Here is a 25,582-nt window from a genome sequence, read left to right on the forward strand (position 1 = left end):
TACATGTTCAAATAATAGTTATATCTTGTGATATATAATTTGTGTAATCTGTCAAGTAAACACAATGGCTTTATATCAATAAGTACACATTCAAAGAAATGTTGGACTATTTCTGGATATTTTCCTAGACTCAGCAGACTAAACAGTCGCAAATGATGTAGTATGCAATCATATGTACTAATTGTGACCTTCCACATTTGTATACAAGTTATTTGTATAAATGGAATGTAATACATTCCACATAACTGCTTTTAAATGGAAGTAATTCTAGCTAGATAGAATCCCTGCTAGATGGAAACCTTAGGTCCAGTTCCACTGCAGGTATCTAGTATGTATTCCAATGCTTGTTAGCGTTTTAAATTATTTTAAAGTTTAAAATTAAAACCCCCTCATTTTCTGAATACAGGTGCAATCAGAATTCCTCCGTATGTAAACTCCAAGTGATTTAGTGGGATTGCACTACAAACTTTGGATTCTAAATCTGTAGATACTGCTGGGAAAGCGAGTACAAATCTCTGGTTTAATCTCTGTATAATCGGAGTACAGACATCCTTGGTTGATTGCCCTCCCCATTTCTAGTGAAATGAACATTAGATCGCCATGGAGAGTGTGATTTAGGCTGGTTTAACTGTGGAGACTGACTGACTTAATGTGAGTTGCATTAACTCCTCATTTGCTATTACCATTGTACTTCATTCTCCCAAGTCCTAGTGATTGGGGAAAGCATCCAACAGGGGATTAGGATTTGGGATCCACTTTTGAACTGGAGGAGAGAGAGCAAGCAGTAGGAATAAGTTCTGGAGCGATAGATAGAAGATGGTAGTGGGTGGAGTTGATCCACACCTACTGCTGACCCTAAAACAAGCAAACTAAGGAGACAAAATGAGGATACACATTGCTTTGGTGTTGATGTTGTAGAACCCCTGGGTGAAGGAACATAGTGGTTTAGTAGAGCTCTACTGTTTGGGCTTCGTTCTCTCAAAATAATTATCACATACTAATCCCACTAAACTTTCATTGCTTCCTAAATTAATGCTTACAATCCTACCTTTGGGGATGCTAATGTCACATGTAACCTGATTTTCTTAATCAGTGTAAAGCACCACAATTCAATTTCTGTGACGCTGTATCCATTTTCATGGCAGCTGTTCTGATAGCGGGATTGTCTGACCACTTGTGAATTGCACAGACTGAATCCAATTCCTGCGCGTGCTGTTCTTGGGTTTTCTAGCGGTATCTACAACCAGTGCTTGCTGGATCCTGATAAGTATGTAGTTTACCTGTCTGTCTTGCTTAGGCTTTTTATAGCATCCATCACAACAGTAGCTGTGTGCTACCCTGTGGGAGCTATGGGGAACTGACAAAAGAGAGAGGGAGGGGTGATTCCTAGTTTTGAATTGATAGGATAGTACTACAGAACAAGATTGAATTTACTTGCATGCACAAGAAGTCGGCTATCTGATTAAATGTAGAAATGCATGGTCTTATTTTACAGTGTGAACTGCCATTGCTGAGAAGGAGCTTTATTAGTCTTTTTTCATCACCATACTGCTGTGAGGGTGGCTAAACTGGCTAGCCAGGGCTGACCTGTACTGCTGCGTGTACGTATGTACCACCACAGCTGAAACCTCTGCCAGCTGATAAGTGGCCCCTTTCCTGTTGCCTATTTTATGTATGGCTGCGTAATCATAACTTGGCATTCCCTTAACAATCCATTACAGCTTATTTTTATTGTATACACCCTTGATGGAATTATAGCCTTATGTTACATGCTTTCTTCACTACTATTCTTATACACTGTGTGGCTTTTGCCTTGAGACTCTTAGCCAGCAGCTTCTGTAGTTGCTCTTGGGGATCTACGCTTTAAATGTGTAGGCCGTAGTCTTCAAACTGCCTTTCCACCACTGCTCAATTAGCAATACATGTCCCTGGCTCAGAGTTCTTTACTCATTTTTGCCCTTTTCTTTCTCTCCCCTTCTTAATGAAATGCTTATTAGCCCAATACTAATTGCATTTGGTGTGCAACGTAAGTCAGCAGCAGGTAGTCCTTTTCAATAACCCAGCACACCATGAGGCTACTTCCCAGCCAAGGAACCTTTGAAAATCTAACTGTAGCATTACATCAGTTGACTAATACTTAGCTTTTATATAGCACTTTTTATCCATAGATTTCAAAGTGCTTTACAGAAGTGGGTAGGCAATTTCCTGTGTTACTGATGGGGAAACTGAAGCACAGAGGAGAGATGCTTCAGGTCACACAGTAAGTCAATGGAAAAACTGGCTGTAGAATAGATCAGCTAGCCAATCCAGTGCCCTAGCCACTGGAGCATAAGAACATATACATTTTATGCAGATGCCAAATCACTGACAATAGTAAAAGAAACATTGGTAATGGGAATTTTGTACTGGAAAAAGGCTGATACAATGTGAATGTAGCTGCAGTTGATTTTCCTGTCAGTGTGCCTCAGGTCCGTGCTGTAGAGAACACCTGCCTCTAGAACTAGTTCCACTTTTGGGGCCCTCTCCCCAGAGAACATCAGAGCCAATTAATAATGCCAGTTGTGTTGGACACTTGGGCTGAGGCGCCAGACTCACTTCTTGTAGGCCACTGAACCAATTCAGGCTTTAAAGCTGCCTCGGTTTTTACCACTTGAAAATATGATCAAGAGTTAGCGAAAAACAGCTGGAAGGAACATGCATGCATGAATGTTTCTGGGCTTGTAGCTGAGTTGTTAAGACTACACACAAGCTCTCACAAGTTCAGAACAGTGACCAAAGTTCAAAGAGAAGTAAATGTAAATTTGTGTAGTTTGGCTCTTTGCACCCAACCTGTTACACCATTACAGGGAATTTTTGTGTTCACAGAGGAACAGATGAGATGGATTGCATCTCATCTATTCTGGGGTTTCCAGGGATTAGTTCAATGCAGGATAAAGCTGTCGTCACTTGCTCTCTAGGGGTTTGCAGCAGTGGGAAATCTCTGGGAAACACGACTACCCTGGAGTATGGTCCTCCCTTCCTTTGATTTCCTGGAATGCCCCCTGCGCTGGGAGCTTCTGTGGAGATGATGCACTGGCCACCTGCACTGGTGCTATCCACTAGCAGGGGGATGTAGCGCAGTAGTGAATCTGGTCCTTAGACTCCCACCCACATAAACAAAATTTAGGTGGTGTGTGTATCTGTGTGTGAGAGTTCAGGATGGTGTAACTCAATCTGAGGGGCTAGCAAATAGGAGTATAGCAAGAAAAGAGACCAACAGATGGGTTTAAGTCAAGTAGGGGGTTGACTACTTTAGTTTACACATCCTTCTGACTCCTTGGCATGCTAATTAGACTCCTTTACACTTAAGTGTAAGGGAGGTTGAGTGTAGAAGGGAGTCAGTGGACTTGTCTTCACTAGTTTCCGTTGTCAGCAACACCAGCCAATGATGGTAACTACCACTAGTGATAGCAATGCTGGAAATTTTAGTGTGGATCAACTGCCACCAGCATTTGAAGTACTGTGCCACCTAACCTTTACTAACAGCAGGGTCAGATCAAGGCAGTGCTCAAAACTCCAGCGGCCTGGCTGCCAGAGGGCTCCTGATGTGGCTCCCACCTGTGGACCTTGAACCCGTTACCAAAAGGGGGAAATTTGCTCAGTGTGGAAGTCCAAGCCAAGGTTTGAAAGTGTAGGGGGATCGAGCTTAATTCAGAACCGCTTTGTGTAATGTATGCTGTCTAATACAGTGACACCATCAAAACGTAGGGTTCAGGGTCCAGGGAGTTGTGCTGTTTGAGGGGATCCTTTTGGATTTTGGTCTGGTCCTTTCATTTTTGGAAGCTTGGTTTAAAAGAAAATACAAATACTTCTGTAACCTTCTCCTATTTGGTTTTTAATGTCATGTTGCTCTGACCACTCCCTCCCTCTCTCCCCATGCCTTCCAATTTTAGAACAAGCTTCTCTTTTATCTTTGAAGCCCATGGTACAAATTAAAAAGTCCTGCAAAACCAACGATGATACTTAGGGCACCGCCTACAGCGTTGTTGATAATATTTTAGGATGTGGACAAACTTGTTTAATGTGTCTTCAGTTGTAGAAGACTGATTTGGAAGAGTTCTCTGTAATCCCCTGTTCTGTGGCAGAGTTGAGATCTAAAATTAGCCATTAATACCAGACCATTGCCCAGTTGTGGGCAACTTGTTTAGCCAAAGAGAGCGTATTTGTGTTCTTTTGGTCTCCAATTTTTTCACTGGGCGTTTTAAGTTAAAATTGAACCAAAAAAAGAGAGATGAATTGTGGGGAAGAAATACGTACAGTGAAGCACACTGACTTCTATCATTTATCTTTGGCTATCTTGTAGGGAGCTATGTTGTAGGGTTTTGACTTAAATATAAAAGAGTCCAAAGATCTAACGCTTACAGAAATCGATGGGACGCAAGAGGTGTACAAATGTCTTACTAGAGCGCTACAGTACCGAGGGTCACATCTGTGTTTCTGATGGCAAAAGAGTTTTAAGTAAATGTATTTCTTACCCAGTTTGGCCTCTTTCCTTTTCCCAGTTCACATCACCTCCTAGGCTAGTTAAAAAGGCTAAGGTCGCTTTCTTCACTTCCTGCAGTCTCTGGGTTTAGGCTTGCCTTATTTGTTTTCTTTCTTTTTGTTAGCGTTTTAGGGACAGCCCTGCCCGGCCTAAGTGGGCAGCCTTGCCTGCTGTGCCCTGTCTGCAAGCCAGATGTTTCCAGACCTTTTCAGAGCTGCGGCGGGGACCGATTCGAGGACAGCCTCCCGCCTGTAATTGTACTGACCTTCAATGCAGAAGGAATGAAGCCAGGTGGGGGGACATGCGGAAGCCAGGTGGGGGGACATGCCGAACCCCGTGCAAAAGGCTCCGGTCGTTTAGCTGCCTTTTGTCAAGGCTCCCGGCCCCTTGGCAGGCGGGCAGGCATGGGGGGGGGCCCCCGCCCCCCTTCAGCGTGGCCCACCCGTGCGTGAGGGGCAGCCCGGTTGCGGGGCTCGCTGGCATCCCTGCGCCGGGGCGGCGGCAGAGACCCGGCCTCTAGGGCTGGCGGCGGGGGGGGGGGGCTCTTGCTCCGCGGCGGTCTCCCGTTCCCCTTTGATCCGCGCCGGCGCGGCTGCCATTGGCTGGCCCGTTTGTGACGTGCGGGGCCTGCGGCTGTCCCCTGGAGCCGCGCCGGGCCCCGTTCCCCTCCCTTTAAAGGGGCCGAGGCTCGCGGGGCGGCGGGAGCCCGGAGATCCGGCTCGGGGTGGGAGACCGGCCCGAGCCGCCCGCCTCCCCGCCCGCGGCGAGGGCAAACCCGCCCGCTCCGAGCGGGAGGCCAGGCGCCGGGTTTCCCATTGATCCGCCCGAACCGGGGCAAGGCTCCCGAGCGGGGCGGGGAGAAGGGAAGAAAATGCTGCCGTGAACAGCTGCAGCCTCCCCCTGGCGCCCCACGACCGGGTCGAAGCGGGCCGGCGCTGGAGACGGCCGCCCAGGGCAGGAGCCCCGGGGCATCGCACGTGAGTCTGCACGCTGGCCCCTGGGAGCAGCGCGGGGCGGTCAGGGGCGGTGAGCGGGGGGCGGCCGGTTCCGGGTTCCACAGGGACCGTGAAAAATGGGCCAAAGAGGTGATGTTTGTACTAGCAGGGCACAGGGGGCCAAGGGACATGAATGAAACAGCGGGCGCTCAGAAGGCAAGGGGGGGGGGATACGGGGGCAAAATGGACCAAGAGCTGGGACTGGTACCGTAGATGCTGGGGGGCAATGGGCCAGGAGGCGGTGCTGGTTCCCTTCGTGTACTGGAGGGGTGAGGCGCACCCAGAAGCGGCGGGCCTGGACGTAGCACTGGTAACAGAAGTTTTTTTGGCACCTTAGAGACTAACAGATTTATTTGAGCATAAGCTTTCCTGGGCTACAGCATCCGACGCAGTGAGCTGTAGCTCACAACAGCTTATGTTCCAATAAATTGGTTAGTCTCTAAGGTGCTACAGAGTCCTCCTTTTCTTTTTGCGGATACAGCTGCTACTCTGAAACCAGAAGTTTTGGGGGTTTTTGGGTTTTTTTTTGAGGGGGGAGACGGGGGGAGGGATCCCGGAAGCGTGGACCAGGAGTTGGCACTGGTACCAGAAGGGGTCTTGGTGCCTAGGAGCAATGGGTTGTGAGTTGGACCAATACCAGGATGGAGGGTGGGGGTCCAGAAACAATGATCCAGGGGTTGGTATTGGAGAAAAGCGTTTAGCAGGTGTCAATACGCTGATGAACTAGGTCCCAGTCCAGGAAGGACCCTAGTACTTTCTGTGGGGAGGGGCTGCAAATGCTGCATTCATTGCACCCAATCCATGTGTACAGGGTTCTGACACCCTCTCTGGCTCAGCCCTGGTCTGGACTTCTTTGATGTCCCTAATATCCCATTCCTGCTCCTTTCCGGGTACCTTTTATCTTTACACTCACTGCTCCAAAGTCCCATTCTACCCCATTACCCTCCCCTGCACACACATGCACTCCAGAATACCCTTTCTGACTCCTGATCCTGTTCTCCTTTGCTTTCTTTGCCTCTTCCCATTGCCCTCTGCCTCAGGTGAGTAACACTGTACCACCAAACTACGCATATTCATCCCTCAGCCTGGGGTAGGGAGAGGACAGGAACAGCATTGGACTGAGATGTGTCCAAAAATACTCTATTCCAGACTCTTTAAATATAGCTCCTAGGTGATCCTCTTTCCGTAGCAGGGTGTCCCACAGGTTTATGGAGTATATAATACAAATACAGACTTTGCTATACAAAGTTTTATTTATTTAACTCCCTGCTTCCCTTCCCCCTCCCTCTTGTTTGTTCTTCTCCAGGTTTTTCTGGGTCAGGCATTTCTGTGGGACTCCCACAAACCAGCTGCCATCTGGCCTGATTTTGTGTGCGTGTGGAATAGATAGTTCAAACTGTACTGAATATTTAAAAGAGAGATCAACAGTGAACGCTATGTGTAGAAGCTCCCTACTAAACTGAATCCGCTGTAAATTAAAATCCCTCCCCTAAAAATGAAGCACCAAAAGAAAACTCACAATGTCAAAATTAAAAAGTAAGGCAGTAACTTTGCTACATATTACGAACTGGAAAGACCATGTTTTAAAGTAGCTTTACAGATAGTGCTGCCTCTGAAGGGCAAGCGACAAGCCACTCAAAATTGAGCCAACTTGACATATGCCTCCGTTTCCCTGTGAGGCATCTAGCACATGACACCAAAACTGGAGAAATAGGCACTTTTTAGATCTATTACTAAATCAAACACGTAGCCTCAAAGTTTGCTGCAAAAGCCACTGAGCTTAATGTAATATTTTGGTGGTTAATTTTCTGTGGGGCATCTTAAAAATGTAACCCTGATAATGCATTGACCTAGAGCTTTCCACAAATCTGTTTAACCCTCTGGTAGTGTCACAAACTATCCAGATCTGGGGGGGGTTGAATTTTGGTTTTTGTGTGAGTTTTTTGTTGTTCATCTGGGCGGGTGGGAATTCAGTTCCCAGATAGCTTGGGTCATGGTGTTCAGTTTCTTAAAGAGCCGAAGTAAAACAAACTATAATCATTTGGTCCGAAGCCTAAAACCTTAGACTCCTAATTCTTTATGTAGGCTCCTAAATAAGCAGGCTAGGGTAAAATTTTCAAAAGCACCCAAGACCCACTGATGTTGGGTTACTTAGATGCTTTTGAAAATGTTACCCCGATGTCCAAAAGTGCTGAACACCCAACAGCCTCTGATGAAGTTAAGCTGGTGGGTGTTGGCAATTTTCAAAGTCAGACTAGTTCCTTACTCTTCTGTGGGTAGGATTTGCAAAAGCACTGAGACATCTTAAGAGCACAAGGCACATGAGTTGACTTTCAGTGTGATTTGTACTCCGAAGTCACATAGGCACCTTTGAAAATCCAACCCTAATTCCATTGTTAGGTACCTAATTCTAGGCTCCTATTTTTGAAAATCTTGTTCCTAAGCCTCTGTGCTTGTCACCCATAAATTGAAAAGCAACAGTATCCAGTGAGGCAAACAGGCTCTCTGGTCACCTTTGGAGTCCTCTAGCATGTAAAAATATTAGTGTAATTGACAACGGGCTGAGGAGGACATATGGTTTTTCAGTTGCCTGCATTCGGGGCAACAATAAGTAGTCTTCTGCTTCTCTCTGTCTCGATTTTGATTTTGTGGGGGATACCTGAGGAAGTAGGTTTGAGGATCTGGATCCTGTGGCCCCTTAGGACCTGAAAGCTCCCCCATTGTTTCAAGCATTCAGGAGAAACAGAGTTTTGTTTAGTCTTAATCTTTTGTTTTACATGATGTGACCAAAGCGAGTTGAGAATAGATAGCACAGGGACAGTGTGACTGAATCCTGAAAAACAATTGCACTTAACGTTTAATGGTCTGTATATTTATTTATTTAATTTATTTATTTATTTCTTCCTTGGGAAATTTATATGGCCTGAGATGATTCCAAAGTTCAGCGATTCTAGATTCTGGAAATAAATGGCTCATCCCACAAAGTCGTAGGCACATGCATAAATCCTATGCAGGCTCGACTTCATGTGATTTTTATTAGTTATGGGCCTGATCCTGTAAAGGCTTACGCAGGTGAGGGACTGCTCCTACGACTCCCAGGGTTCACATGTCTACCCCTTTACAGGATTAGGCCCTCGGTTAACAAGAATGACAGGAGGGCACAGAGTTTCCCCAGAATGCACTGTAATTGAAATAGTCAAGGGGAGGAGTATTGCTGGCCCTTTCTTCCTCTCCCCCCCCCCCCCCCCCCCAGTGAATGCAGGAGGATCCTGTAGGAAGGCTTGGAGGTACTGTATGTGCCTCTCTTTACTCCAGGGTGAAAAAAGGTGAGGGACCCTGGGGAGAAGCTCCATCTGCCCCCTCCCCCAATGACCAGTTCCTCTCCATGAGACAGATTCCTCCTGACCCTTCCTTCCATGGCTGCCCCACTTTGCACCGTGAGCCTTGCCCCAAATTTAATTTTGTTTTAAACCTTTTCCAAAAAACAGTATTTCATGCAATTAATAAGCAAACTTCTGTTCTATTTTCTGTTTCAACATTCAGGCTTTGAATAATGTTAGGAAATACGGCCACTTTTATTTTATTTTGGAGGGACTACTTTTTTTTTACAGAAGGTGGAAGAACAACCACCCAGGAAGCAGCCCTTAGGTGAGTCATTGCAATATATAAATAGTTCTGGCGAGAGTGTTACCCAAGGTTCCATGCTTGGCCCAGCCACGAAGCAGAAAGTTCTTAAAGGAAAGCTGACAACAGTTGTTAAAAGTTTTGAAAACCCACAAGTTCTTTAACAGCAATCCAGCCTACCTTCAAGAGGAGCCCAAGGCTGTTGTTGGGGCAAAATGGGGGACAATGTGGTATAATGGCTAGTGTACAGGATCAGGGAGTCCGGAGACCTGGATTCTATCCCCAGCTTTGCCACTGACTTTTGTGTGTCCTTAGGCAAGTCACTTCATCTCTCTGTGCGTCCGTTTCCTTACAGGGGTAATACCCACTTGATAGCCTTTTGATAAAAGTTGCAGTACCAGTGCATAGCAGGGTTCTTATGAAATGCCAGCCTAAAAAACTAAGTAGTGTGCTGACTGTGAGTTCATAGGCCCTCATTTCCCTTCTGTTTTAACACTGACCACACTATTATTCTGCGTGACCAATAAGTGCCAGCAGCTGGTGCTACGTGGGCCTGTTTGATTCCAGCCAAACCAACATCTGGCTTCAAAAAGGTAGGGGTGGGGCGCAAGGAGGAAGACTAACCTTTGGTTCAAGCCCTGAGTCTGTTGTGAAGGAAGATGATGGTTGTGGACAGCTTGCTCACGCTCTTTCTCTCTCTCTGTGGTTAACCCCTGGCAAATCCAAAACCAATGGCTCGTGTCCATGTACACATGCTTTGTACATGTGGCATTGCTGATTCACCCACCGGACATTACACATGCTCATTGCTTTACTAGATGGGGTAATTCAGGACAGAGAGAAGAGAGACTCCTGTTAAGTGTTTTTCTCTTCTCTGGTCTCCCCTCCTGCTCACAGACTGAGCCAGCTTTTGACATGGATTTTACCAGACGTGATCTTAATTCATTGCTAAACTGGCTGAGTCAGTGGTTCTCAAACCTTCCATAACATGAACCCCTGTTCCGTACCATTCCCCTCCCTCTCACGCTAGCCAGGACCTAGCCCATTTAGCAATATGAGAATGGCAAGATGTTCACAACCTCTGGGTTAATAATAAAAATTAGCACTTTTAATTGGAAGATTTTACAGAAGAGGAGAAGTATCATCAGATGGGGAAACTGAGGCTCAATATCATTCTGTAGGCCAGTGGCTAAGCCAAGGTTAGCCCAGTTAGCCAAGTTAGCCAAGTTAGCCAAGCCCAGGTTTCAGTCCAGGTTCCTATCCTTTAGGCCACACTGCTGCTGATTTTAAGAGATTAGATTGTGTTCCTTTGCCTTCCCTCTCCTCACCCAAAAAGACCCACACTGGGTTCTGTTAATCACAGTACAGGGGACGTCTGAGAGACGTCTCCTTGCTAGTGCTTGGAGGGGAAATTTAATGCGTTGCTGTTTACAAAAATGATGGTATGGCACCAAGTGTCCAAGTTAACTGCACAGGTATGACCTGCCTTCACCATTTTCTACAGCATTTTTAGGTGCGCCATCGCCTTCCCCGGCCCCATGTTGTGTCTGTTCTATTCCCACGTGATCCTAACCCTGCACCTTGACACATCCTGCTAGGAATATGTATTATTAGTCTAGCTTCTCTGATGAAGCTGTGGGGTGAGGGAGTGTGGGCTAGTGGTTACAGAGGAGAAGCCGGAGCCAGGACTTCTGCAGGAGATTTGTTCTTGGGTCTGCCACCAACTCCCTATATGGCCCTGGTCAAGTCATTTAGAGTGGGATTTTCAAAGATGCTTGCCTCTCTTAGGCACCCAATCTCATTGAAACTCAGTGGAATTTGGACACTTGACTCCTTTAGGCACTTTGAAAACTTCAGCCTAAATGTGTCCATGATTCACTTGCCCCTATGTAAAAATGGGGGAGGGGTGACACTGCAGTGAGTATCAACATTTATTGATCCCAGTGCACTGTTTTACCTTCATGGACATGAGGTTGATATGTGTATTGTTACATATGTTTGGATGGTGCAGCCTTCATCAGAAGTAGCTAGAATTCTCCCCATGGTGGCCACAAATTTCAAAAGTTGTTCCACAGAAAATAACACATTTAAGGGGAAGATAAAGTTGGAAGTCCAAGAGAAAAATTTTATCTCCCAAGAAGCAACCACCTTTCCAAGAACTCCTCTGTGGACAAGCAGACAATCACCATGTGTGATCTCCTTGGCTCACACTGTTGCAGACCTCAGAACTATTGTTCATGGATGGGATGAAGAATAGAAATTAACTGACTCAATTGTTTTCACTTATTGCTGAACCAGGATTTCTCTGCTGTGTAACAACACTTAGCTCAAAGGAGGCAACTGTGTGCATGGTGTTTGAGATCTTCCAGTGAAAGGCGTGACTTAAAAAAAACTCTGCTTATTTACTGTGATTATTTTTCTTGACTTTAAATGTCCGTGTGTAATCTGACATGCTAAGCTTAAAGAATCCAAGGGTCTGATCTGTCAGCCCTTACCCATGTGAGTAAACACAGAAATATTGGGCCCCTGCAGAGCTTTTCAAAACACGGGTTTGCTTCCCACATCTGTGTGGATTGACCCATTTTCCCTTAGGTGTAGCTTAACTAGTAACTCTTTTCTATGGAGACATATTAACGTCCCTTCCAACACCTTTTCATTGCCGCTTTCACACTGATATCTTAACACCTTCTTTGGGCTTAGACTGAAATTATTTCCCCACCATTTAATTCTTGGCCCTGGCTCTCCAGAGACTCTCACTGGTTAGAATTTTGTGAATGGAAAGTTGGTATAAAATAGCATAGCCTATAACTGCTGAACATGTATAGAAGCTATTTTAAAGGGACATTGTCCACTTAATCAGATGTAAACAAACATTTCCTCACCTCTGCTACCCACTAGTATTAAATCATTGTTAAGAAGAAAAGAATTTCTAAAAATCCAAATGACTTTTTTCATGTTTGTACTGTTTACTTTTTGCATTTCTCTCTTCTTGGACAATGAAAATCAAGGAGGTCAGTTTCACTTTTGCTTATAGTCAGTTTCATTTTCAAGTTCTTAGTGCAGCAATATTTGGGTGCAGGAATGCTTGCCATGTTTTCAATGGCTATCTTTTTAAAAGTGAAAAGACGACTTTGGTTTCTAGATTCAAGGAAAGCTCATTTTAACAACTTTTCAATTTAGAGCCTAACTTTAGTTGTCCATGTCCCTTTACACTTAAAAATACCTTCACGTGTTCAAATAACTTGTGTTGTTTATTCTAGTAGCAGCAATTAGTTCAACACAAGGGTTCAGGGCAAAAACTCTTCCTAGTACAATTTCTGGCCAGAATAATCTATGAAACTGGATTTAGAACAAAACAGACTTAAAAGAAATGATTTTGAGGCCACCAAAAAAAAAAAAGTTGGATCAGGAAGCCGACAGAATTTGATTGAAGTCTCACTCCCCATCAAATCAGAATTCTTGAGCAACAAATGCTCACTTCCCCCAGAACAGTCCCTTGGCTAACAGCTGCCTGATTTCCCAGGAGCACTGAGCACCCATTTATACTTTAGACTCCAATAGGAGCTGCAGGTGCTCAGTACAGCAGAAAATTACCAGCAGGTTTGACTGTTTATAGAGCCCAGTTTTTACAGTTACCAGCCACAAGGGGTCAGCAGAACCCAGGAAGAGTAAGTGCACAGCCCAGTGCATTTTATGCTCCCCTAGATTTTCACTTTGCTTAAGGGGCTTGTCTACATGGGGAAATGGACCAGCATAGCTCTTCCAGAATAACTGTTCTCCAATAGCTATCCTGGAATAGCTCATGTGGACGCACTCTTCCAGAATAAAAGTGACTTTCTCTTGTGAGCACAGTAATTTCTAGTTGTTTTTGTGGATACAGACTAACATGGCTACCCCCGATACTTGTTGTTCTTGTGAGCACATTAATTATTACAGAATAAAGTCACTTTTATTTGGGAAGAGTGTTTCCACCTGGGAAAGCTATTCTGGAGTACCTATGCCAGGCAGTGTAGACAAGCCCTTAGCATCTGAAGGGGTTAAGAGGGATCGGCTGCGTTAAACAATCTCTCCCTGCCCACTCAGCCCTTCCCCTGCACAATAACTGTTATAGTTCTTGGTGCTGGAGGCCAGCATGTTCCATCCGGGACAGGGAGGGGAGATTATTTCCTTTGGAACTGGAGCAATCTGTTGTGACTTTTGACACAGTACCCTGAAGTGCAAGGGGGCCTACAAAGTGGTTGTTAACCAAATTACCCTTGTGGTTTGCAGTGATGTGACCAGCACAAAGGGAGCCTTAAACTGTAGCAGCAGGAAAAGCGGTGTTTGGCGAGTGGTGTCCTTAAAATGAACGGGTGCTTTGAGGGTGTTGGGCTGCGATGCCTTTTTAAGGTTAGTGCAATTCTCCAACGTTTTGATCTCTTTGTACAGGGCTGTCTCCTCCTCCCTCTCCGGCTTATGAAGCAGCTGTTTTAATAAAGATCCCCTGTCACTGGTGCGCAATCCTGCCCTGAAAAGTGCCTGCAAAGCTGGCTCAGCTGATCGACTCACCCTGTGCATATTCAGAGTCACAGCTGCTGGCTTCTGGTGACAGAAATAAGGCCCCGAGCCTGCCTGTCTCTCTCCACATGGTCAGAGTCTCACACCCCTGCAGAGTCCCGTTTTAAGTCAGGGGGTTCCAAGCAAGCGCAGTTCTGCCACTTCAGTACTTAAACTTAGCCCTACAGAGAAAATGTGGCTCTGGGACACTGAGCTGCATTCTGTCCTGTCCTGTCTCATGTGCCACAGCAAAATTCTGCTCGCTGCATTCAAATGGCAGGGCTGGACGCTGTGCTCCCTTATGCTTGGGCCCCTCTTCTTTTGAGGCACTGGGGGCTGCACCTGGGTAACTGAAGACATGAGGGCCACTGCCCATGTCTGGTGTCAATGGAATGACTTGGGGGGTGAATCAGACCCAAAACTTGAAGGTGATGAAAGTTGCATGTGGGAGCAGAATTCGACCTGCAGAACCTCTCAGTGGCAGGACGATGCCCAAGAGTCTAGCTTGGCTTTCGGAGGCCAGGGTGAGCCTGCAAATCTGGCAGCTCTAAGGGGCAACCTCCCCACGTACTATTCTGCATGTAACCCAGCACAGTGACTGGGACTTATTGAGAGGCAGATACACACAGATGATGCAGCTGCTGGTTTGTGGAGTCAAAGTGCTGCCCTAGGGTTAACTAGACCCTCTTGTGAGAGGGAGTCCAGTACGCCGCTCGGCATGTCTTGAGGGCAGGGAAGTCCAGGATTAAGAGTGACAAAATGATCTCTTTACAGGGCGTGTAAGCCTCTTCAGGTCAGGGTTAGGATATACAAGGAACAGATTAGGTCCCCAGCTAGGACAGAAAAATACACAGAGAGAGGGAGAGATGGCCCTGTTTTACCTAAATAGCGTTACGTTGATCGCTCTCAACCCATGTCAGATTGATTCCATTAACAACACCAGGGTGTCTGGGGTAAAGAGTTCTCCCCTGTCTTGAGTAACTGACATGTCTCATTGGTTCAACTCACAGGGTGTCAGCATGGCTGCCCCCAAGCCTCCAAAATACCTCCTAGCCTTTGACTTTGATGAGACCATCATCAATGAGAACAGCGATGACTCCATCATCAGGGCCGCTCCAGGCCAGGCGCTTCCAGAGCACATCCGCCAGACCTTCCGGGATGGCTTCTACAACGAGTACATGCAGCGCGTCTTCGAGTACCTGGGAGACCAAGGGGTCAAGATGCTGAACTACAAAACGGTCTATGAGAACATCCCGCTGTCTCCTGGGATGCCAGAGCTCTTCCAGTTCCTCTCCAAGAACCAAGACCAGTTTGAGATCATCCTCCTCTCCGACGCCAACATGTTTGGCATCGAGTGCACTTTGAGAGCCGCCGGTGTCTACTCCCTCTTCCGCAAAATCTTTAGCAACCCCTCTGGGTTTGACAAGAGGGGCTACCTCACCTTGGGGCCCTATCACACTCACAAGTGCCCCCAGTGCCCCGCAAACATGTGTAAGCGCAAAATCCTCACTGAGTACCTGATGGAGCGGGCCCAGGAGGGAGCCGAATTTGAGAGCATTTTCTATGTCGGGGACGGGGCCAATGACTTCTGCCCTTCCGTGGCTTTGACTTCGACAGATATTGCTTTCCCGCGGAAGGGCTACCCCATGCACCAGATGACCCAGGAGATGGAGAAAAAGCAACCCAGAGCCTTCCAGGCCAGTGTGGTTCCCTGGGATTCGGCTGTAGAAGTTTGCCGCTATCTGCAGGAGCTCCTCAAGAGGAAATGCTGAGAGGGACTGATGGTTCAGAAGAGACTCCTGCTGCCCTTGAGGCAGCTTGGGGGCAGTGTGCAGGAAAGTGGGAGGTTCAGGAGCATCTCCATACCCAGTGGCTGATGTGACTCCATTTCTAGCTTTGCAGAGTTGGACTCTTTGAACTTCTGGATTTCTTCCCCTGGCCCCTACTTTTTTTTTCTTTTAAAAAGCACATTCTCTGGATCCCCTTTTCTGCCCCCTCCTCCCAATCTGGAGACAAGGTGTTCTCTATGCAGTTTGCACACCCGTTCAGGAGAGTGGGTGTTTATCCAAGATCTTTATTTTTACCTTCACCTTGAATTCTTTTTTCAAATGATTCTTTTATTTTTGTAAAGAAACAAAAACAAACTACGGCTACGAAGTGCCCATGCTCCCGCTAGCCCCAGGGCAGAGGTCTCCGAATCTGTAACTTGATCACAGCAGCTGGGGTCCACTTATGTCATCACCCCCTGCATGACCCCTCTGTTCCTTCTCACCACATCAGGTGACTTGAAACTGACCTCCTGAGAATCCCTGTCGGGGCTCGTCTCTGTCCAGGAGGCAGGTGGAAGCCTAATCGGGGCAGTTTCTATTCATAGAGCCACCCTGCCCATATCCCCTTGTTCCAGGAAGGCTGCTACAACAAGAAGACATGGGTGCGGTACCAGATTCAGGTGTGGGGTTAGGAGGACACTGTTGATTTAGGTTTCCAGTTATGGGTGGTTCACTGAAGCACATTTCTAAGCAAGCAAAAGTGAGATTTTCCACAAGTGCCAATGGGAATTAGGCACATCACTGTCATTTTGACCTTTGAAAATCCCCCAAGGCTCCAGTTCCCCAGCCCTGTCCCCTCTGAGCAGATCACAGTAGGAAAGGGCTGTGGAATAATGAGATGTAGGGGGCAGTGTGTGATATGTAGCTGGAAAGCCCTGTCCCCCACCAAAATATAACTAGTTTGCATTTAAAACATTCCACTGAATCTGGATTTCTGAGGCTTGTTTGCACAAGCATACTCAGGAAAGTAAAGTGGAGTAGTTTAAAATCCCATTACACCCCGGCGTGGACACTCTCATTCTGAACTAAAGTGGCGTTAATTTGATGTAGCTTAATTCAAACGTGAATTAAACTGAAGTGAAGTAAGGCCACCTTAATTCTGAATCAGTGTGCCCACACAGGGGTTTTATGCAGTTTAACTAATCTACTTTTAACTTGCACCTTAGTTAATTTGGATTACCATTCCTGGATGTCCTGATGTCAGGGCCAAGTCCTTACACTTTGCTTCCATTTTGCTTTCATTTTCTCCCCCAGGGCAGAAATTTCTCCATAGTAACTTAAACATCTTTCTCTGTTGTTATTTTAAGCATGAAAGTGAGCATCCCTCCTCAAATGCTTTTACACACACAGCTGATTTCCAAAGCTGAAGCTTCTACTCATCAGCTGCCTGTGCTCAGTAGCCCATGTCCATACTGGATCCCAAAGCCTGTTTATTGAACTAGTTTAAAATCTAGCCTAACCACTGCCCTGTCTGAACTGCAGTGCTGCAGCTGTGCTTTGAAGCAGCTCCTGAAAGGCAATTTTGAGATGCCTGGTGGACAGCACCCAGGAGAGCTATTTCTCCCAAGCTACGGGCTGCTTCCAGTGCACGTGGAGCAGCAAGTAGCAGAATAAACCAAGCTCTCCTTGTGCCGTAGACTAATCACCGGTCAGATCGTGGCATGGGGGTTATATTAGGATGGAGCCGCTTCCTTGGCCTGATCCCTGGAGGTGCTGAAACTCCTGTTGATTGCAAGGGGACCTGTGGTGTTTAGCATCCCCTGAGGGGTCAGACTGCTAGAGGATCAAAGCCTCTCTCCACTCTGCTTGTCGGTATTCTCTCCCTGGGCAACCGCAGTATTAACTACCCCGTGATTGCACTCGCAGCCGCAGCATTGACTGCCCATGATGGTGGCTTCTACCGGGATCAACTGCAGCCTGTCTACTCCAAAGCCGATAGCCCTGACCAAAACTCTGCGCAGTACAGAACTAACCAAAGCTGCCCCAGCTTCCCTTCCTCTTTGCAGTTTGTTTGTTTGTTTGTTCCTCCCTCCAATCATGTGGAACGTAAAGCCATGGAATTTTTTAAAACAAATATCAGAACGTTATCTAGTAAATATCAACAGCAGGTACAAAACATTTGTCTGGAATTTGCTGAGCATGTTGTATTTTGATGTGGACATTTAAACGAACACCCCACCTGCCCCTAACGATCATAAATATATTAATATATATCTCTATATGCACATGCCCAGGCGACTACAGGTTTGTGACTTCACTTTCTCAGCTTTTCCCTGGGGCTGTTGAAAGCAGTGCGGGTGGCACTTGGAGAAGCCATTTGTGCAGTCTCTGGCTCTAGTCACTCATCTTTGATGGGCTGCTGCCCAGGACGCAGAAGAAGGAAGGTAGGCTGGGGGGGGGCAGGTTCTCTGTAGGGGAGGAAGGGGGAGCAAATGACGTTTCCTGGTGCCAGAAACCAGAGTACTAGCTTAGGAAGAGGTCCCATTAGCACTAGCCACTAGTCATGTGTCTTACTCCTGGCAAAGCCTGGTAATTATGTCGACTGACTTGCTGTGGTCCAGGAAAAGGGAGCAGGGCCTCTGATGAGATCTGTTCCTGGCTCACTGGGACTTTGGCATATTCATTAGATCCCTCTGTAAAATGGGTTTAATTAGCAGGTGCAGAGGCAACTACCCTCATGAAGGGAAGGGTGAGTGTGTTTTAGCACTGGGACCATTTGATGTAAACGTGGCAGTTAGGCGGTTTAATCCACTTCCATCAGCCACTGGCTTTTCCTGTGGAGTCTGACTCCTTGCAATGATGCTGTTCGTTTAAAAGCTACCACACACCCACCCAGGTGTTACCAGGGGCTGAGTCCTGTAAACACTTGACTTCAAAGGGGCTGGTCTCTGACTGGGGCCCCAAGGTGCTACAACTAGGCCAAAGGCAAACATTGCACAGGTGATGTAACTGTTGGTCATCTGTCAAGTTGGGGAGAGTTTTCCTGTTGACTGCTCTTAGGCTAAGTAGACCCTGGAGCTTGTCCTTTTCCCCACGTTTCCCTTCATCACTTACCTTCCCGAGTTCCAGGACAAACGTGTTAATTTCTCATTGTCGCCCATGAAGCAGGGGGGTAAACAGAACAGGCCAAGGGCAAAGTGACTGAGTAGGGCTAGGTCTATGGAGCGTGCTCATGGCAGAAAATAATACAGCCAGCTCTTTGGAAGATTCCTTCTCCCTTTTTTGCCATTCCCACACCCAGCTGGGAGGTGTATGATTAATTCCCCTCCCTCATCACCCAGCTGCTCTTGGAGGAGGCTTTAAATGGCCTAGAGATCATTATTTTTGTCTGCAGTTTAGCAGCTGGCAACAAGGTGGAGAGCCAGCACCATAAACCACCCATGATCCACTATCCCCGCTTTGGAAACCTCACATTAAAACAAAAAAAAATACAAAGGGTATTGCAGGTACATTAACCCCTCGTTTCCAGGTGTGTTGCTGGTACACTTCAGCTATATTTAAGCAGGGGCAAGCCTGCAGCTGACGTTCCCACCCATCTACTACAGCCGGGGGAGACACAAGCTTTTAGAACTCTTTATTAAAAGTGGGCACCTTTATCTAAGCAGTGAGGGAGCTGGGAGGCAGGAGCAACAGCACGCAGCAGAGGACCTGCTCACTAATGCTCTCAACAGCACCTGGCATTAGAGGGGACCAGGTTCAATGAGCCTCCCTTTCCACTTCCAATGTGCTGTGAGACATCGGCGAGGTGGGTCCCTACAGCGCATTCAGAGCATGGATTGCCCACCAAAATTCCATGAGGCAAGGCCCTGGGTGGGGCTTAAAGGCAGAGCTGCCTTTCTTTCACTCTAAACCTCAAGGCAATCAACTGCCATTTTTCAGTAAAGAATCAAGGGAGGCAAAGCAGAAGCTGCAGCTCTGCTAACATTTGCATTTTGGGGACAAGGCTCATAATACCCCAAGCAGCAACCTGATAGGGTACTACATGGCTCTGTATCCTTACAGAGCCGGAAACAAGGGGGCTATTCCTGTGCACTTGAGCCTGGATCCACTGGCTCTGGTTTATACAACTTAGTCTCGTTGCCAAAGCTCATTGCAAAACATCCTCTTATCTTCCAACCACCTTCCCCAGTTGTTTTTCCATTTCTCGTGTCTCTGCCTGTCTAGGCTGCTGCCGGTCGCTCTGCCATCACGCTTTGTGCCAAAGGCACTCCACGCGCCCACGTTAATCTCTAGCCCAGCCCTGTGAGGCAGGGAAGCACTGTGCCTGCTTTCCAAATTGAGAAACTAGACTTGCCCAAGGTCACCAGGTGACTGTCGGAACTGAGATTCAGTCTCTTGCCCATTGCTGCTTCCGTGTTTGGGCACCACTATCCCAGTTGCTGGGGAAAAGGCTCTTCTCTAGACCCACGAGAGCCTGCTCAGCACCTTCTAAGCTACTGCAGGACTCATGAGCGGGGAAGCCTTGGAGCAGCCCCGAGCATTGGGAATCTCCGAGCACTCCACACGCCTACCTCGGACTCCCTTCCCAGCTAGTCAACAGCATTCTGCTGTTCAGCCGCATTCGTTTTGGTGAGGGGGAGGGACTGGCTGCAGGCTCCCTGGGGAACCTGGAAGAGGATCCTCTGATTATGGTGCACGTGCAGGGGGTGGAAATAAAAGAGCTGAGAATAATCAAAGCCTCAAGCAAAGGGATTCCAGGTTAAAGGCTTCAAGCCTGGTCCCCAGGGGTAAGCAATGGAAAAACTCATATTGAGCTCTGGGGGACTAAGATTTGACCTGAAAGTAGCAGCGCCAAAGCAGGGCACTTTCTTGGGCCTCCAAAGCTGCTCCTGATAAGTCTTGGATGCGGAGCGCTACCTTTCCCTGTCGCCGTCTGCCAGGGAGGTGGGTCTGTCTGTACCCCAGCGCAGGACGGGGAATAGGGAATCTATAATCTGATCAATCTGCATTGTAAATGGATAGTGATAAATTCTGTAGCCAGGGGCAGTGGAGGTGGCCTCCCTGGTTTGGCAGAGAGAATGGGCTCCATTAACCCTGAAGGGTGAACGAGGAAAACGTCTGCTGGTCCTTAGTGGTGTCATCTCCTGCATCCACGCAGGGTCAGCAGCAGAAAGGTTCCACGTAGTTGCCTGGGAAGAACCCCTCTGCCTCGCTGGTCACGCCCTCGCACCAACCGTCTGAGTACTTCCGGGTCATGTAAATGACGGCTCCTTCTGGGAACGAGAGCTCGTTCTCCTTTTGCTGAGTGTAGGGGTAGAGGGTCACCACTGAAAGGGGAAGGAGGAGCTCAGAATGGGAAGGAAGGAAACAGAGCCAGGATCATTGTGAAAATACGTGGGTGGGAGCTCTAAGCCTGCACCCAGTCAGAAAGCACTGCCCGGGCTGCAAGTCAGCCAAAAAGGTCTGGAGGAGAGAGTGAGAGGGTGGGAGCAGGTCGGTTTAAATCAGGACTTCCTCCGCAATGGGGTTTCCTGACCCGATGCTGATTTGGGGGGAAGCTGTGAAAGGAGAGAGACGCTCCACCTTGCAGTGGCAAAGACAGGCTCCAGAACTACAGATCATTAGCCCCAATGCAGCATTTTTCATGCGCAGAACCCCCTCACAGATAGGGAAACTCAAGTAGCGGAGGCCGTGGGGGAGGGGGTTTTCCCCAAGTCCACACACAGCAGGATAGTGGCAGAACTGGGAAGGTCACCTAAGTCCCAGCCCTACCTACAAGACCATGCTGCCCACTCTATCCATCAGGTGATGCTCCCTAATTGACCACAGCTCTTCATCTGCTTATGCTCAGAAGCACAGGGGAGGGCGGAGGAGTATTAGCCCTTTGATCCCTTTACAAGCGATGAGCTAGGTCGCAGGCTACAATGTAACATGCCACTAGGCTATCAGCGCCCAAGGAATCTAATCAATAAATGAGACCAGGTGGTCGGCTGGTGAGCTGTAGCCCCCCCTCCCATTCAGATAGAATCATAGAATATCAGGGTTGGAAGGGACCTCAGAAGGTCATCTAGTCCAACCCCCTGCTCAAAGCAGGACCAATCCCCAATTAAATCATCCCAGCCAGGGCTTTGTCAAGCCTGACCTTAAAAACTTCTAAGGAAGGAGATTCTACCACCTCCCTAGGTAACGCATTCCAGTGTTTCACCACCCTCCTAGTGAAAAAGTTTTTCCTAATATCCAACCTAAACCTCCCCCACTGCAACTTGAGACCATTACTCCTTGTCCTGACCTTTTCTACCACTGAGAATAGTCTAGAACCATCCTCTCTGGAACCACTTCTCAGGTAGTTGAAAGCAGCTATCAAATCCCCCCTCATTCTTCTCTTCTGCAGACTAAACAATCCCAGTTCCCTCAGCCTCTCCTCATAAGTCATGTGTTCCAGACCCCAATCATTTTTGTTGCCCTTCACTGGACTCTTTCCAATTTACCACATCCTTCTTGTAGTGTGGGGCCCAAAACTGGACACAGTACTCCAGATGAGGCCTCACCAATGTCGAATAGAGGGGAACGATCATGTCCCTTGATCTGCTGGCAATGCCCCTACTTATACATCCCAAAATGCCATTGGCCTTCTTGGCAACAAGGGCACACTGCTGACTCATATCCAGCTTCTCGTCCACTGTCACCCCTAGGTCCTTTTCCGCAGAACTGCTGCCTAGCCATTCGGTCCCTAGTCTGTAGCTGTGCATTGGGTTCTTCCGTCCTAAGTGCAGGACACTACACTTATCCTTATTGAACCTCATCAGATTTCTTTTGGCCCAATCCTCCAATTTGTCTAGGTCCCTCTGTATCCTATCCCTGCCCTCCAGCGTATCTACCACTCCTCCCAGTTTAGTATCATCCGCAAATTTGCTGAGAGTGCAATCCACACCATCCTCCAGATCGTTTATGAAGATATTGAACAAAACCGGCCCCAGGACCGACCCCTGGGGCACTCCACTTGACACCGGCTGCCAACTAGACATGGAGCCATTGATCACTACCCGTTGAGCCCGACAATCTAGCCAACTTTCTACCCACCTTATAGTGCATTCATCCAGCCCATACTTCTTTAACTTGCTGACAAGAATACTGTGGGAGACCGTGTCAAAAGCTTTGCTAAAGCCAAGATAGCTTGGCCCACCCCACTGCTGCAACCAAATGAAGTGGGGAGAGTGACGGGGAGACAAGATACCTTTCTCCAAGTAGCTGTCTGGCGCCCACGCAGGTTCCTCTGTACCCAGGGGGGGAGGAGGAGGAGGAGGAGGGGCAAAATCTTCAAACTCTGTCAAGCTTGGCAGGGGCGGAGGGGGGAGCTCCAGGAAGTCGGCATCTGCAGAAAAATCCCCAGAGAATCACGAGGGGGATGAAGTCCTAATCGCAAAACAGAGGTCAAGTGTTGCCAGCCGTGGTTGTTTTTATCCCAAGTGTCCTGGTACTCGGTGGCTGTCTGGAAGCCCCGCCACCTGGCATCATCTTAACCGGGACACACAGCTTTCATTTTTAAAAAATGGTGATTCGTGGCGGTGGAGAACAGCTTGACAGCAGGGCCGCTTCAGCCTCCAACGCCAGAAATCAGAAGGAACCCAAATGGGATTCTTTTTAAGCTTATCAATTTGTGGGAGCCTGATTCATGGTTTAGAAAAAAGCATAACACGTGGGGCTGACCACTGTGCGACTGGAGCAAACAGATCAGTTAGGGAAGCCTCCTCCAGTGAATATCTGTTTTTCCGCCATAGAATAACTTCACTGGGGGTGCAACTGACCCCTATACAGAGAGCCAGCACATGGGTTAGGTGCTGCATAGGTCCCACTTAAGCCTCCTCTGTTAAGTGGTGCATACACCTGATACAGCAATTTCACCCTGTAAGTGGAGATTTGCTGAGGTCCTAGGGGCAACAGCTGAGCCCAGAGATTTGGACAAAATTTTTGTTCAACAAGTAATGGTATTTTTTTTCCAAACCAAAAAACTTTGAGTTTGGGTTTTGTTTTTTTTTGGTGGGGGGGGGGGAGTGTTAAAATAAAACAAAACAAAACAAAAAAAGAATTTTCAGTCTTTCCACCCTTTTTGTTACTGAATACAATCAAATAAGTGATATCTAGGTTGATTTTATTCTATTTTCTCCCACTTCTTTTTTTTCTTCATTATTTTGCCACTCAACTTTTACAGAACTTCCTCAGCTGGGGGAAGGTTATTGCATGGCCAAAGGAAAAATGAAACTCAAACTCTGCCACTTTTATGTGGAAAAGCTGGGGCTATTTCGAAAAGTTACGGAGCGCAGTTTCAGGGGTTCATTTGCCCCTTGTGCCATGCTGTCACTTTCAAAAACAGCCCCAACTTTGGAAAAGGTTACAGAGTCACAACGATGATAAAACCTAGAGCTCACTCATTTCATTGCACGCAGTGGCCAAAAGAGGTGGGCATGGGGAAACCGTTGTGTTCTGACAATTCACAATTTTTCAGACACTTTTGTGGAAAAAAATTTAACCGAAAAACCAGCTTTGAAGCAAAATGGAAGCAACTTCCACATTTCATCTTTTTCCCCAAAAAATTGTTTTCTATCTTCTTTCAACCAGTTCTGCCTGTAACAACCCAGTGCTACGCTTGGGCACTGATGGTGCAAAGTTCCCAGCACGGCTCAGCATAGGGATACCACGCTAGTTGCTAGCTGATTGAGGATAAGCTGTGTCAAATACAAGCCCCACCTGGCATGGCGAATGGTGGCGGGACATCTGGGAGCGGCATCTCAAAACCAATGGGTGAAGGTTCGGGCATGTCTACAGGAGGCAGAGGGGGAGGAGGAGGCGGCATTGTGTCTATGTCCAATGGAAGAGGCAGTGAGGGCGGCATAGGTTGTGCGATAGGCACCTTGGCATTGATGTTGCCAGCTGCTCCACTGGAACTGTTGTGGGTATAAATGAGAGAGTGACAGAATCATATGTAACCATACTCAAGGAGTGAATGCCAGCAGTTGGCAAACTATGGCCCACGGGCCGCATCCAGCCCATCAGATGTTTTAATCTGGCCCTCAAGCTCCAGCTGGAGAGCAGGAGCTTACCCCGCTCCACGTTTGCCATGTCTCCGTGTGGCTCCCAGAAGCAGCAGCATGTCCCTGCTCTAGCGCCTATGTGTAGGGGCAGCTGGGGGCTCCGCATGCTGCCGCTGTCCCAAGCGCCGCCCCCGCAGCTCCCATTGGCCAGGAACCACGGCCAATGGGAGCTGCGGAGGCGGCACCTGCCAATGGGGCAGTGTGCAGAGTCGTCTGGCCAGCGCCGCACCTCCACGTATGAGCTGGAAGGGGGGATGTGCCACCGCTTCCGGGAGCTGTTTGATGTAAGTGCTGCCTGGAGCCTGGACCCCTGACCTCCTCCTGCGCCCCAGGGGCTGATCCCCCTCCCACCCTCTGAACCCCTCGGTCCCAGCCCAGAGCACCCTCCTGCACCCCAAACCCCTCATCCCCAGCCCCACCCCACAGCCCACACCCCCAGCCAGAGCCCTTCCTCCCTCCCTCTCACCGCAACCCCCTGCCCCAGCCCGGAGCCCCCTCCTGCACCCTGAACTCCTCATTTCTGGCCCCACCCTAGAGCCCACACCCCCAGCCGGAGCCCTCACGCAAGCTACCTGAGGGATGTTAAAGATGATGTGGAGGACGCTGCTGACAGTTTGCCTTCCGGAACCACAGGCAGTTGAATGGGCTCTGGGATACGAGGGTTTTTCCTGCAGTCAGGACAGACACAGAATACACCATCAGATCCCCAGTGCATCTTGGGGAAGAAACTCATTGCCCTTTCTCCACTGAATGAGAGACTTTTTATTCTGAATTTGGCCTGAAAGTATCAATGCCAGAGCTGTGGTGATTCAGTGTTAGATTGTCATGATGGTATAAAGAGAATCAGTGTGAGGCAGTGGGCAGATTACTAGACTGGGACCCAGGAGACCTAGGTCCTATTCCCAGCTCTAGCACTGACCTGCTGGGTGACCTTGGGCAAGTCACTTCCCCCCTCTGTTTTCCCCTCGCACTTTTTGCCTGTCTAGTCTACTGGGGCAGGGACTGTGTCTCGCTATGTGCTTGTACAGCCCCAAGCACAAAGGGGTC

At 48.0% G+C, this 25,582-nt stretch overlaps 2 protein-coding genes across 7 annotated transcripts in view; one reads left to right on the plus strand and one right to left on the minus strand.

The window, feature by feature from the left end:
- Positions 1 to 25,582, minus strand: part of ABI3 (ABI family member 3) — a 51,130-nt gene that overhangs the window by 8,431 nt on the left and 17,117 nt on the right. Inside the window, exons 5-8 of one of the 2 annotated variants that reach the window (XM_077806060.1) lie at positions 25,108 to 25,203; positions 24,192 to 24,388; positions 22,681 to 22,818; positions 19,068 to 20,773 (exon numbers count right to left, since the gene is read on the minus strand). In XM_077806060.1, the coding sequence (XP_077662186.1) occupies positions 20,607 to 20,773; positions 22,681 to 22,818; positions 24,192 to 24,388; positions 25,108 to 25,203 (598 nt within the window). In that variant the 3' untranslated portion in view covers positions 19,068 to 20,606. Of the gene's footprint in view, positions 1 to 19,067; positions 20,774 to 22,680; positions 22,819 to 24,191; positions 24,389 to 25,107; positions 25,204 to 25,582 lie in introns of those variants that run through there. The other variant, XM_077806061.1, reaches the window with a different exon arrangement.
- On the plus strand, positions 4,795 to 17,725 carry PHOSPHO1 (phosphoethanolamine/phosphocholine phosphatase 1). 5 transcript variants are annotated; one of them, XM_077806063.1, is made up of 4 exons: positions 5,180 to 5,499; positions 6,824 to 7,053; positions 13,411 to 13,530; positions 14,688 to 17,725. In XM_077806063.1, exons 3-4 carry the CDS (start codon positions 13,486 to 13,488, stop codon positions 15,447 to 15,449), a joined length of 807 nt encoding a protein of 268 aa, XP_077662189.1. In that variant the 5' UTR covers positions 5,180 to 5,499; positions 6,824 to 7,053; positions 13,411 to 13,485; the 3' UTR covers positions 15,450 to 17,725. The 5 variants fall into 5 exon arrangements, with proteins under 5 accessions (XP_077662192.1, XP_077662189.1, XP_077662190.1 ...); XM_077806064.1 differs by having other exon boundaries at positions 6,824 to 6,888; XM_077806066.1 differs by lacking the exons at positions 5,180 to 5,499; positions 6,824 to 7,053 and adding an exon at positions 4,795 to 4,813.

Source organism: Eretmochelys imbricata, chromosome 27 (assembly GCF_965152235.1).
Source record: "Eretmochelys imbricata isolate rEreImb1 chromosome 27, rEreImb1.hap1, whole genome shotgun sequence".
Lineage (NCBI taxonomy): Eukaryota > Metazoa > Chordata > Testudines > Cheloniidae > Eretmochelys > Eretmochelys imbricata.